Raw genomic sequence first — 14,334 nt, 5'->3', positions numbered from 1 at the left:
TCCCAGTGTCCTTAAGTCGCCTGAACTGTTTGTGGTAAATAAATCTACATCTAGTCTAAATGCCAGAGACGCCGGACACATGAAGTGGAGCCCAGCCTTCATCTGTGTGCACGGATAAATGCCAGATTTGTGACCTCAGACCTCTTTGGCTTAAGAAAACTTTTTTCATGCGACTTTCCAGCTGCATGAGTTTAGACTTTAAGTCTACCAGGCTGTGCTTTACACATTTGTCACAAATCTGAGCACCCTGCCTCCACTGCAGGAGCTGAAGGTGATGAGCAGGCCTGCAGGGGAAGGCTGAAAGTCTGGGGGTGACGGAGCTGATGCTGCTTGAGTTATGGAGGTGACCCACTTTCACCTTCGATTCTATATAAAGGAGCCATTAAGTGGAAGAAAGACGGTGTAAAAGACAAACTGAAAGGAATGGCTTTGACCTGTGGTCAGACTTCCTTTGTTTGCTGTTTTTATGCTCTAACAAATAACTCTTAACTACAGTTTGAATCCCTCTGAACTTCTTTTCTTGTCCCAGTTTTACTTTCTCTACTTATTTCCTTTCAAGTTTGTCTGAATTATGCTTTTTTCAAGCAGAATTGCTGCATGTGGAGCAGCAGTTTTCAGTCAAATGACCCATCTTGGCCCGTCTTACGACTTCTTTGGCTAATGCGCAGTGACAGCTCAAGATGTCGCTGCTGTTGGTACAGTATTGTCTCTGATCTGGAGCTTGAATTAGTCTGTGTTCATGGATCGCTGAGCAAACGAGGCTTCTATGGAACAAAACCCTCCGTTTAAAGTTTGGCTGATTCGTCTTTTGTGTGTTCTTGCTCCCTTGCCGTGCTTCTTGTACTCTTTGTGCGTCTGGTTTTGTTGACATCAACGGTTCACCTTACTCTCTGAGGCGTTTTGGAACTTTGCAGGGCTTAGCTGTGATCTTACCTTGATTTTACTCTCTAACCGCCGTCTCGTCCCAGCTTAAAAAGTGGAGCAGGTGTTCAACCGGATCCCCCATAATCCCTTAGTGGGTATAGGCAAGTTCAGCTGTCGGCCAATCCAAGCCAACTGCTCCCAGGGGGGGAACACCTGAGGGTGGCTGGCCTTGGAGAGTTACTGGATGAGGCCAATTGAAATGGATCGACTGCATTTATGGGGATGGGGGTGGGGGGGGGGGGGGGTGGGGGGGCTGCTGAAACCCAGTTAGGGTAATGTCACTTAGCTCTGTGGAAGCTGGGAGTGGGGGGTTGACCTCGGCCTCACATCTTCGTCGTCTTTTGGGGTTACAGGTGCAAAATCATATTTCAGACGGGTAAAGATATCGACAGCATGAGGCTGATTATCAGTTTAAAGCACAGTGGGGCAGAGATTGACACGCAGGCCAATGACACACACCTTCAGGGGTCAGGGGTCGGTTAGAGTCACTCAACTGTAAAATTGATATTCTGCTTTTTTTTTGTTCTAAGTAGACTCGTCAGCATTCAATTTTCTGCCTTCACTCTCTAACTTTTCTTAGATGAATTTGTCTATCAGGTAGGGAAGGTGCAGGTTAGGGAGCTATTATCATTAGTTTTATTTCATTACACCAAGCATAGTGCAAGACAACTGTGAAAGGTTTCTCTTCCTTTTTACTTTTTTGTAAAACAAAATTAAAAAGGATGTTTCTGAATTTATACACAAATTGTATATCGGACCAAAACAAAACTGTGACCCAAAAATCCATCAAGTATGTTTTAAAAACAGTGAATTATAGCTGACAGTTAGACATGCAGCTAACGTTGTTTTCAGTTTCCAGCAAACGGAGAACAAAAAAAACACATTCATATACATTTTCTGTATTGCGCATGTTGATGCATCCTATGTTATTAAAACTTGACTTCTTTCTTATTTTCCTCACCTTATGACTTGCTGAACACTTTAGTAATGGCGGGTTAGAGACCAAATAACTGAAAGTCTGATAAACTAACAAATAATGGATAGTAGCAATTGAAAAATGAAGCAAAGTCTTCTAATAAAAGTGATTTTAAGTGAAAAAAAGTCAGCAACGTATTTACATACTTTGTATTTTTACCAATTTTTCATCCAATCTCATATAAAGCAGTCAAACAAAGAAATGTATGTCTTCCTTTATTTTTCTGCATTTTCAGTTCAAGAAAGTTATAAATTATTTTTATACTTATAAAACCAGATAATTGTCAACATGTTTTACCCTTGTCTGAACTAATTTAGATGAAGGCCTCTTAAACTCTTCCCTAAAATGAAGTGAATTTCAAACAGTTTTGTACTAAGAACGAGTGTAAACAAGCTTGAATTGATTAACTCGATCGGGTCTCAGCTGTTCTTTTCACTTTGGGACACTGGAAGTGATTAAAAAAGAGGAAGAGGATGACGGGAATGATTGAACGGAGTGGAGGAGGTGATTGAAGGAAGAGCCCCTCACCCTTATGAGTGCAGCAACATTGATTGCTGCATCAGGATATAATCAGATGATCATTGAAGTCTGCATGATGCTACTCTTAGAAATGTCTAATATTGAGGGTCTGACATGAAATAGTGATTGGTTGGACTTAAATCCTTAAATTGTTCGCCTTTTTGTTTGTGCATATCCGTATCAGTTGGCATAGGGAGACCCCTAGTGGTGAAGTCAACACACTGCACTGTGGAGCACCCAGATTGTGGAAGAGGTCGAATTCGGAGATAAAATGCATTTCTTCACTGACATTTTATCTTTTTGGCTTCCTGAAAAAAGTTCCGCAGCAAACATTACACAAGTAACAGAATATTTAAATGAGTTTGGTGTTGATTGAGGTATTTCTAAGCACTCCAAGCTGAGCAGACTTCCTTCAGCTTGTTTTTAATGAAAGCTGCTGCAAGAGGGGAGCCTATTTTCCTTCCACTCATGCTGCGTTTACTTGTCTCCTCTGCGATTTGCAGCCTTGTTTGTCCTGTTGACCTCCTTCTCCCCGTTTGCTCACAGTTTCTTTGTATGGTTCACAAAGAGGACTAAGTCTCCTGCAAACCCTTTTTTACTAGCTCTTTTACACAGAATAAGCAATGACTTATGCATTAATGTAAGTACAGAAATCAGTGTTTAATATGTTCTATTTTCTTTTAAGTACTACTCCGATCATCTTTAGATCGATCTTTTAATTATGATTATGCCATTTTTAGCCAAAATCAAAAAACCTGGATCATCTTTTGGACATAGTTTCAGTAGAGCGGCAGGAGTTTATTAGAAATCTGCCTCTGAGTTGTGGGTGAGTATGTGGAGTAAGCCTGCCCCATTCCCATCATCCATTTGTTACGCGCTCTTCCACTAGCTTACAGCCCCTCACAACCCCAAACAAATAAAAATGGCGAGCAATATTAAAGCTTATCCAGTTGTACAGTTTTGAACCAGTTACCATCTCAGACGAGGAAAACAAAGGTGGATGCATCAGCATGGAGAGGAGTAGGGAGCTTCTGGCTTGCAGTAGTGACTTACACACTTTTTCCAGTAGCATTTTTTGCGTCTGCTCCTATTTCACAATGATTTAACTAAAGAAACACTCAAAAATGCCATTCTAAGCTTTATTTTCTTTATATATGTCCTCCATCATGCCACAAGAACATGTTAAAAACATGATTTTTATCAAAGTGGGACTAATCTTTTATTTCAGGTTCAGTTCTCTTCGTCTCTGGCCCCCAATTTTGCTCCAATCAGCTGGAGGTGTCGATAATCCCCTGAAGGCCATCCAAACCTCCAAAAAAAAAGGTCAAGTCCCAAAAATATTAATAAAAAAGAGAAAGTGAAGCAGACTGGGGGAGAAAGTGGTTTTAAGAACCTCCTTAAATCTGTCTTGTTACTGAGTTGTCTTCCTCACCATGGCAACAAGTTTTTAAGAGTCTTTCTGCTTAGAGGGAATTGGGTTGTAGATAATGGAAAATTGAAGACTCCCGCTGAATCCACATGGGGGGGGCATGACCTTTTCCTAATGGAGAAAAATGTGTTGCTGCCAATTTTTAATGAATAATTTTCAAATGTCAGGATGTGATTTGTTTCTCATGTTCACCACTAGGTGGCAGAAGAGAGCAAAAGCTGAATGTTGCCTTGTTTAATTATTTTATCTATTTGAACAATAAAGTTGGGTTAGAATAAAATAATTAAAGGTTTCAGAATTTATTTATTTTTACACATTTTACATAGATTTTTACATAGATTTGAGGAAAAAATCCAGAAAAACATCAAGTGTCTTCAACTCACTATCAACACATTGGTTACCTGAAAACGACCCAGTGGACATCACCAGAATTTAATTTGGATTAATGTTTGGGAAAATGTGATAAGGGAAATATACTAGTTTCCCTCGAGGCCCATTAGAAGAAGCCATTGTGTCAGAGGGGGGGCCTGCTCTCTCTATTAAAGCCTCCATCCCTCTACCCATTCATGCCCAGATGGGACATGAGGGGTGATAGACGGTGAGAAGGAGGGGGGCTGCTGTTTTTTTATAGAAGGAAGGATTGATGAGGGCATAGATGGAGGGAAAGCAGGGCTAAGTAGATTTGGGGGTCATGTTTTTTTCCCAGACGAGGTCTAAACATGGGATTATGGTTGGAAGAGTCTAGTCTAACAAATGGATGGTCTCCCTCAAAGTACAAACCTCTTTCTCAGTTACCTTTAAATAGAAATTAACAGTTTTTACATGGAGATTTTTTTATAAATGACGTTCATCTACAGCAAACTATGACCTTTACTTATGACACTCTGGGATTACTGTCAGTCAAGTGGAACATGAATAAAACTGACACATTTTTCAACGAATTTTATCTGTTCTCATTCAATGTGAAATTAGATGAGCCATCTGCATGGTGTCGTTTATCACTGTCTAGTATTGTTCAAACATTCGTTTGTAAAGTCCTGACAAAAGCTGCAATTAGGGTTTGATCCGATGGTCATTGTGCAATCAAGTTTGACATTATCTCAACCACATATCCATGTTGGCAGATGGAGAAGCTCAAAGAGTCGGACAGATCAAAGTTATACATGGCAGTACTGTCTGAGGTTAACTAACATTTGCTTGGGGGCTGCATGATATGACGAAAACTTGCAAAATGCGATGTTCGGGATTTATATTGCGATGACGATATATCTTGCGGTACATGAACATAGAGCAAAACAACCAAAAACACAATTTTCATTTCACTGCAAGAGTTCAAAAATTACACACCAAATGACCCACATCTACATTGGAGACGAACATCTAACATAAAAGGGCTCCATCCGATCGTGGTCTATGATGTAAAGGAGTCCATTCGATTGGTCAAATACATAAAGGGATATAAATAAATACTTCAAGTATCCATAAGATTGTTTTAGCATAATTAATTCGCGTCTTTTGTGATATGCAAATTGCACAGCTTGATATTGCAGTAACGATAAATTTGCGATATATTGTGCAGACCTGATCTGCTTTGTGTCAAGAACCAATCCAAAGAAAGAATCTGAGAAAGTTGAGGTTCATTCAAAACCTTATTACGTGAAATGTAAATTTTATCCTATCCATTCCATTTTTTTTTTCATTTAGGGAGTCGCAGGAGTTTACAAAAGGAAAACACAATGCGATCCGGATAGTAAAATAGACAAAAAGCCTTAGCCTTCATTTGGTTCTGTGTTCGTTCACAATGCACTTTTGAGAATGGACTAATCTTTCTAGTAACTATTCCTCTGAACTCCCGGCAAAAGCTAACTTTGGCTACGTCTCGAAGCTAAACTCTCCACCTTTCTGGTCCATTGGAGAGAAAATGAACCCACAACATTCTGCTCTGTTAGAGATCGAACTACTTAAACATTTCCCCCCAAAAAAGGACTCCCCAGAAAAAAACTGACTCTGCGTTTGCCTTTGAAACATTTTCTAACTTTTTCTTGATTGATGTTTCCATAGGTTAGAAATGATCACTGGCCTGAACCAAACAGCTCCAGCCCCTGAAATGTTCTCATGTGCTCTCCACACTAAATGTATTATTTGTCTGTTTGTTTAGAGTCTGTTTAGAGAGGATTTGCAGCTAAAATTAGTAATGCATTGTAAAATAACTAGTTGACAACAGCAGTCGATAGCAGCCACCAACGCTTGCATCCGATTCAGTCTCCATCCCTCCAGTCGTCCCCCTCCCCAGGCGAGACTGATCGTCTGCTTTGCTTCCGAAATTTGTAACCATTGATCAGTGGGGCGTGTCTCTTATTGCTCTTAGATTCAATGATATTTTTTTGCAATCCAACTTTCTCCCCTTAAACATCATAATCAGCCTGATACTGCAGGAAAAAGCAGAGCAGAGAAGTGGGTCTGTGGGTTTAAATACTGTATAGAAGAAAATGGCTCATTCCACATTTCAGCTGATTTGCTTAAACCCTTGGGTTGTGTAACATTGGTTAAAATAGTTTTTTTCTGTCTGTAACTTAGATGTCTATAGGTGGCTTAATGCTTTTCTGCTCCTGGAGGCACTCAACCTAAAGTACCGTATTTTCCGGACTATAAGTCGCACCGGAGTATAAGTCGCACCTGCCCAAAAATGCATTATAAAGTAGAAAAAAACACAGATAAGTCGCACTGGACTATAAGTCGCATTTTAACTTTCACAACCTTATATGACACAATCATAGCAGACTGTTTATCTAATAATTTCACAGTAATTTTTTCTCAAGCTTATTTATTTATTCTTTTCATGAAGCATCATTGGCCAACTAATACTCTGTTTTCATCCTGTATTTGTAGAAACAGTTGTCATTTTTATTGCATTTCTGAATCTATGAAATCATTGGAAAATAGAATATTATGTTGTTAGCCTTCAAGATCTTACTGTAAAAAAAGGTTTGCTGATTCTCTGAGTCACTTAACATACTCTTAACACTTAACATACCTCATACATCAAATTTAGCCAGGAACATCATCTCTGTTCCTCACAAATGAACATAACAGGAGGGTTAACAATGTATTTATTTCAATTTATTTCTAATATAAGTCGCTGCGGAGTATAAGTCGCACCCCTTGCCAAACTATGAAAAAAAGGGCGACTTATAGTCCGGAAAATACGGTAGCTCAGTTTGTTCATTTTCCCTTTAATTCCCGCATTATTCATGGTTGGAGTAAAAAAAAAAAAAAAAAAGAACAGTTTTCCAGCGTATAGGTCGCACTGGAGTATAAGTTGCAGGAGCCATAAAATGCATAATGAAGAAGAAAAAAATTTAATAAAAATCCCTCCGAAGTATAAGTAGCACTTGCGATTCACGTGTCAAATTTGCTTTCACTGCCTGGTTTTTCGACGCGCTTCAAATTCAATACTCAACGTTTGTCCAAAAAAGTGTACATAAACCAGACGCTCCTGTCATGTGTGGGATAAGCTGTATATGTTATAAAAAATTTGCATACAGGTCACTTCTGAGTATATGTTGCACCCCTGGAAAAACTGTGAAAAAGTATACTTTAAAAAATACGGCATGTTTTCTAAATTTAAGTAATCTGTGAGAACATCTTACAATTCATTAAACAGAAAAATACAGAAGTTAGGTTAAGATTGTGTTTGGACCAATAAAAAACCCATTGGTGTCTTTTTTTCCAGCATTGTTCTTTCAGATAAATTGTGAATTGCTTTTTATGTTGCATTGATTGGATCTGTGTTAATGAGGACAGAGTTATGGCGTTTGGATGTAAATGTAATGACAGAATAGCTTTAATGATTGTGTGATGCTATGAAGGAGGAAAGGCGCTCTCACAGAGTCCCTGAGGGGAGACGAGCAGACAAACCTGCTGTTGAAATGTAGGTCAGAGAGGCTGGCTGGCAGCCATCGCAGTGTTTGGACGTGCAAAGAGAGAGGTGTGAGCGTGCCTGCATGAACCACACGTGTTTAAACACCTTTAAAATGGCTAAAGAGTGTTTGTTTGGTTTTTAAAAGCATTCATTCGTAGGGTTGAAGCTCATAGCGGAGCTATCAGATGCACTGGTTGTCTGAATCCAGACAAATGTGGCATGAATACACATCTTGCGTGGATTCTGAGGTGGAAAATGGCTCATATTTACTTTCTCCTCGTAAACACAAGTGGTCATTGATATGTCTGCTCCTAGGAGGGACCACTGAGAACCAGAGGGGCTGGGGGTCAATGTGAGTGGAGACGAAGTGGCTGGATGCTAATGGATCCCAGTGTGCTCTGCAGGCGGGCGGGGGTCGGTCCTCGGGTTACAGTTCCAGGATCGAGGGAGCCTTTTTTTTATTTTTTTTATTTGTGGGGAGTCGGTTTTCAGATCTTGTCAGTCTTGTGCCCCACCTTAATCCTGATGATGTGTAGAACATGGAAGAAAGGGAATCTTTTAAAGACCCACAGAAAACTGTTGATTTAGCTCACCGGTAACCTCCAATAATTATATTCGAGGCCTTTACCTCTTTACTGCACCGACATATTTTACAAACACAAAAAGCTGACTTTAACTCCTCTGTTTTCTAGTTTTTTCACTTCTTCTGATTGCAAATGTTGGTCTGAGGGAAAATGCACTAAATTTCGTAGCCTTAAAACTCTTGAGAGGGAAAATCCTAAGCATGCAAACTGTTTCCAAGCACAAGTGGGGTTTGGTTGAACAGCTTCATTGAGCAGACCGGCCGGTGGCATCCGTTTGCAATAGATTTAAAACTGTGTCTCCATGGAGAACATCAAGTGTTTGCTACAAATCCCACTTTAAAGAGGGCATAAAATGTGACGTTAGCCACTAAACTGCCACCTCCTTCAAAAGACCATCCATATAAATCGGCTCTTTTGTGGGCGCAGAGCAGTTAAGCCTCAGCATTGAAGGCGTGCACATTTTAAAAAGTTATTTTGACGTGACCCACTAAAGTTTCTTTCTTCAGTCAAGTCGTATTTTGCCCTCTTGGCATCTTTTTTTGAAGCATCTTTTGCTCTAAAGTTAAGATTTTTTTTTGCAGGAGATCTATTTAGTCTCAACCAACTTTTTTTTAATTTAGGGTTAAATGTCAGACATTTTGTGGAGAGGGTGCTGCAGGAGAGTAAATCAGGCAAGGCCGCCCATCCTGCTGGACTTTAGCATTTGTGCCTCTTTAAATCTGTGTGTTACCACGATTTTGATTAAACCTAGGGGTTTTTGTGGATGTCGTATTGCATCCCTGCATCCCCTCTCTGACGTTTCCACCCTGTGATTCTATGATTTCCTGTTGCTCTTTCACTGCCTTGCATCTCAGTTTCAGCCACATCACATGATGCATTTTCAAAGTGTTTATGCCTTTGTTCACGTCTATTCCCCCCCCCCCCCCCCCCTGCATTAGCATTGTGTGAAGAAAAGAAACACGTTTGAAGATTTTACAGGATTGTTCTCACCACATCAAGGCTTCATGCACCTGCACGCTCTTGAAAGAACACATGCAAAGAGCTCTGATCGTGTTTGGGATGTGTAAGTAGGTGCACGGCATGCTGGGACTCACCCTGACTTCACATGCTGCTGTAAAGAGAGTCCAATTTCTCAAGCCTTTTTGAAGTATTGAAGTGGATTCTTATTTTAAATTCTGAGTTGTAGCTATGATGAACATTACAGAGCTCTATCATCTTTTTAAGTGGAAGAACATGCAGAATCAGTGACTGACAAATGCTTTTTTAACGATTTTTTGAAGTTACCCAGAAGCTTCCATTTGATGAGTCAACAGAAACGGAAAAGAAAGTTGGGTCTATTTTTTTGGTCACAGATCACCAAACAACTGTGAGAATTCTGAGCATGATGTGTGCTGCATGGGAACTTCACCACATGCTAAAGTCATCAGTGCCTAAAAGTGCTTTCCCCGCTTGTTTTGGGTCACTTTGTGTCGTTGGAGGGAAAATCGCCCTTTGTTCAGTGGAAAGTTCAAAGTTGAACTTTGCTTTGAACTGCTTTCTTTTTAGGAGTTTGTGTTTGGAGCAGAACAACTGTTTTGTTCCTGAACAAACAAAAAAAAAAAAGAAAAAGAGGACGGCTAAACTTTGAGAATTATTATTTCAAAACCTTCGATGCATTTTGGGAAAAAGCTGGGGGAAAAATAAAGTTAAGTATTTTGCTTCGATTTATTCAGAAAAGCACAAAAGTATATCGATTAAAACTTTAGACCCTTTGAAACAGAACTTGATTCTTTATTTATTTATTTATTTATATTTTTACATCTTTCTGCTTTTTTCATTGCATTGATTAGGATTATGTTGTTATTCATTCCACCTTTACAGATGCAGCCTAACATTTTCAGAGACTCCCTTCCATGGCTTTTTCTAATCTATTATTCATTGTCTGCTCAGTGCAAACACCAAAGCGATCCAGTTCCAATCCAGTTTTTCAGTATTCATTTACAGAGGGATGAATAGATTCATTTCATTTAGAGAGAAAAAAGAGCGATGAATTTTATAGTATATTATTTTTATTTTTTAATTATTCGTTTTTGTTCAGTTATGCAGATATAATTAGCTAAAACTGTTAAAACAGATTATGTTCTTAAACTATTAATTATTTATCTATCCATATTTACCTGCATTTTAAAGGTGTTTACCTGGAAATTGCTGAACAGAGAAAGTCCACGGAATGTTTGGTTTGGTTGGGGGAGCAGAGTTTATGTGGCAGACATTGTGCAGCTGCTTTGGCGTGGTTGACGGGGAAATCCAAATGGGGTGTGAAAAAAGCAGCGTGAGGATAAAAACACTTTAGAATCAGGAGGAGCAGCCGACCCTCATTAATAACTTTGATTTTACTCTTCTCTTTATTTTTGGCCTGAAAACCTAATTCCTTTTCTATTTTATTCACAAAATTGCTTGCTGCCATGGATTATTATATTGAAAATAAAAAAAGTTAAATCTGCATAACAGAAATTAGTTTCTCTGCAAAATTTGGACTTTTATTTATATATTATGAAAACCAGAGAACCAAGTGTCCCCTTGAGGATGAGTATAGTCGTCTGTCCTGCATGACTGTCCATAGAGTCCATAGACTCCATTGTATCTATTTTACAAACATTCCATACTTAATAGTGAAAAACTCAAATTTGGTTCAAAGCAAAAAAATTGGTAGCAAAATATATTTACGTTTCTAGATTAAAAAGGTTTAAACTCCTATAGTGAGTTTTTGTCTCAGAATGTGTAGGGCTGCACTTTAAGAACTCATTAATTGATACAGACATTACTTAGAAAATCTTCTTTTAATCAATTTTACTGAAATTATTTTTTGTTTTTAGTTAGTTGCGAAATAATAATTCCCAGTAGCAGTGTGATCTAGTTATGAATTATTCCATTTAAGTTTAATTTGTTTCACTAGTTAGGCAAAACATGTTGCTCTTGAACCAAATTAAATTACTTTAAAATGCAAATAATTATCTTTTTTGCATTGCATTGAAAGATTGGATTTGGACTTGCAAATTGAAGTTGATTTATTCTTTTGGCAGCGATACTCAGTGTAGCAGTAAAAGAACAGTTTGGGAGGGGATTTATAAGTAATGTCAGAATATCAATCAATGTAGAATTCTGACTTCATATTAATATTCAAAAACTTTTCTCTTTTCAGTTTTGTGTGCATTAAGTGGTATGAGCTTGTAAAATTTAATAAAATACATTTTTAAAGTTGCATAAGATGATACATTTAGGTCCTTTATAGCCTATAATTCTACATTTCTCTTATAATATGTTGCACACAAAAGTATTTAGTCCTGTTCTGTGGTCATTTATCAGAATAAATCAATATTATTTCAAATAAATACCACATGTGCATTGAGGGTCTCCTTAGAGATCTGCTCAGAGCCAAAACAGATGAAAGATTGATGGTGTTTGGGGTCTTCCTCTCTTTAGAGGATGAAGGTATGGCTGAATGGATATCCCTAATCCAGAAGGGTGTCCTAGATTTGAGGCTGCAGCAGATAGAGATGTTGACCTGCCTGTCTGGCCTGCATGCATGCTGGTTCGCATGGATCAGAGAACAATACGCTTTTTAATGAGAGCTGCTGCTTAAGCTTGTGTCTGCATTGATTACACTAATACTGTACACGTGCCAAGCGGAGCAGCTGAGTATGACAGCTGAGGATTCAAGTCAAGTGGAATTTTCTTTAATTAAATCCAATTAGTTTTGATAATTATCTTTAGAAACAGAAAATACACCTTCTGCTCAGGTAATTTAAATGTTTTATCTAAACATAGTACATTTAATTAACTCTTGATGCAGAAAAACTAGGGATGCATGAAAATGTGTTTTTCTTTGGATTTTTAAAACATGGTGGTCGATACAAAAATGACATTTTAACTTTTATTTACTGAAGACAGGACACAAAAACTCTTTTTTTTAGTCAACAGTTATGATAAAAGTGTGTACAGTTAAAATGTCACTCATCACTGCTGCTTTGCAAGCAGGATAAACAAAAAAGTTTGTGCGTCTCTGAGGTGTTGCAGATGCTCCGATTTCTGTATTAGTGATAGTTTTTAAATTGGCTGACATTCATTGTTTATATAATTTCATTCCAAAAAAGCAAGTCCATTAACATTAAAATAGCAGCTTAATGGGATAAATTACTTAATGAATCTTATTAATACTATCTTATTATTAAAATAATTTGTCATATCTTATGATTTTACTGCATTAATATTAATATTATGCAAAAATGACATTTGAAATGAAATTCAAAGTCCTCATTTGGACCAAAACGTCAGTGTTGATGGGGCAGAAAACCTTTTTACCCCTAAAATCAACCATTACTTGCAGCCCCATTCAAGCTTTTGTTGCACACTGTGTCTCCGTCCTTTTATCAGGGAGCCTGAAATGAAATACGGTCCCAAAAGGAGGGCCGCCCCCTCCCTCCGTTTAAATAGGCTGGCGCTCTGGTGTGTGTGTGATAGATTGTTAGCTGATGGGACAATGGGAGGATTGAATGTGGTCTATTTTTATGCAGCATGGTTTCAGTGTCTGTGCGTGGACAAAGGGGGTCTTAATGATGGTTCGATTTTTAAAAAGTGAAGAATTATTAAAAATATTTTGCTGCAAAGCATGAAAACGGACCAGTTTCTGCATTTTTGTCCTGTTGTTTCTCCATCCAGGCTGAAGCTGCATCCTTCTGAGATTAGTTAGCGTGGTTGATCAGCATTAACACTTTGATTAGATGCATGATTTTTGGAGGCAAATATGTTAACAGGAATTGGTTGCTGTCAAGAATTTCTCATATTAAATAAATGTAGTGAGATGAGAGGAAACCAGCAGCCAGAAGAGTGCAGAAAGGCCTGTCCCACACCCTCCCTGCACTGTTTGTGTGTGCAAACATCTCCCAGGACTGGACTGCCTGAGGGAGGAGTTTTGGCTTTGTGTGTGTGTGTGTGTGTGTGTGTGTGTGTGTGTGTGTGTGTGACATAGCAGCATTATCAGCGTAGTAGACGCTGGGATGCGCTCACTCACCGGCTGTCTCAGAGTGAGGATGTGAGCGGCCCAACTCCTTTCTTTGCATCGGATTAGTCAGGTTTTTGTGCCTTACTTCTTTTTTATTTTTTTTTTATTTTTTTAAAAAAGTGAATTATTTTCAGCCAGCCGGGAAAATGGTGTTTATCGGGACCTCGTTAAAGTCTATAATTAAGTACTTTAAAAGAAAGGGTAAGTTGCTTCTGGTCTGTTTTAAAGAAATAGTGTTCTGTAGGTGTATTAGACCTGCCCACGTCATTAAATAGCATTAAATCGTGGTTTAAAAAAAACAGGATTTGATTAGTTGATACTTTTTTCTGTTGTAAATGTCTTTGCAGATCAACTATTTTTAATGGGATTTTTAAAATATTCCTCATGTGTTTTTGTTGTGCTTCTGCCTCTACTGATCCTCATCTTGTGTTGCAGTCTGTTACCAGGTAACCGGCAGTCAAAGCCAACCAGTCCCAACACTGAAGGCCTTTCAATAATAATAAAAGTGACAACAGGTGGAGCCAAAAGCTTTAGCTTGTTAGACAATTAACACCTCTTAGGGTACATTCTTTATGTATTAAAATCAGCTCATCGCGTAAATCGATTGTGGATAAACTAATGCTAATAAATCCCTGATGCGAGTGTGTTGTTTTTATCAATGGTTGTGTATTAAACACGTGAGGAGTAAGTGTAAGCAGCTTGTGGAGACTATAAAGGTGTATTTATAGCTTGTGTTTGTGAGCTCCACTCCTGTCTGAGTTGATACCTGTAATTGTTATATCAGCGTTTCCCTCTTGTTAAGGACATATCTGTCCTCACAAATATTTACGTTTATGCAAACCTTAAGTTTGAGCATTATTGGTCAAAAGAAAACTCAATTATCAGGGGTTTCTTTGTTTTTTTAATCACAGAATCATTTTTTTTTAAATAGCAAAGATA

The 14,334-nt window shown here is 38.4% G+C and overlaps 1 protein-coding gene across 9 annotated transcripts in view; it reads left to right on the top strand.

Annotated features, from left to right (window-relative positions):
* nhsl1b (NHS-like 1b) overlaps positions 1-14,334 on the top strand; it is an 81,843-nt gene that overhangs the window by 46,974 nt on the left and 20,535 nt on the right. The window contains exon 1 of one of the 9 annotated variants that reach the window (XM_078942983.1): positions 13,376-13,596. The exons of 7 other annotated variants lie outside the window; for them this stretch is intronic. In XM_078942983.1, coding sequence (XP_078799109.1) covers positions 13,542-13,596 — 55 coding nt within the window. In that variant the 5' untranslated portion in view covers positions 13,376-13,541. Of the gene's footprint in view, positions 1-13,375; positions 13,597-14,334 lie in introns of those variants that run through there. One more of the 9 variants, XM_023953324.2, reaches the window with a different exon arrangement.

This window comes from Oryzias latipes, chromosome 24 (assembly GCF_053564925.1).
Source record: "Oryzias latipes strain Hd-rR chromosome 24, Olatipes_Hd-rR_3.1".
Taxonomy (NCBI): domain Eukaryota; kingdom Metazoa; phylum Chordata; class Actinopteri; order Beloniformes; family Adrianichthyidae; genus Oryzias; species Oryzias latipes.
The sequence above is the reverse complement of the archived record's forward strand: the minus strand, read 5'-3'. Positions and strand labels throughout refer to the sequence as shown.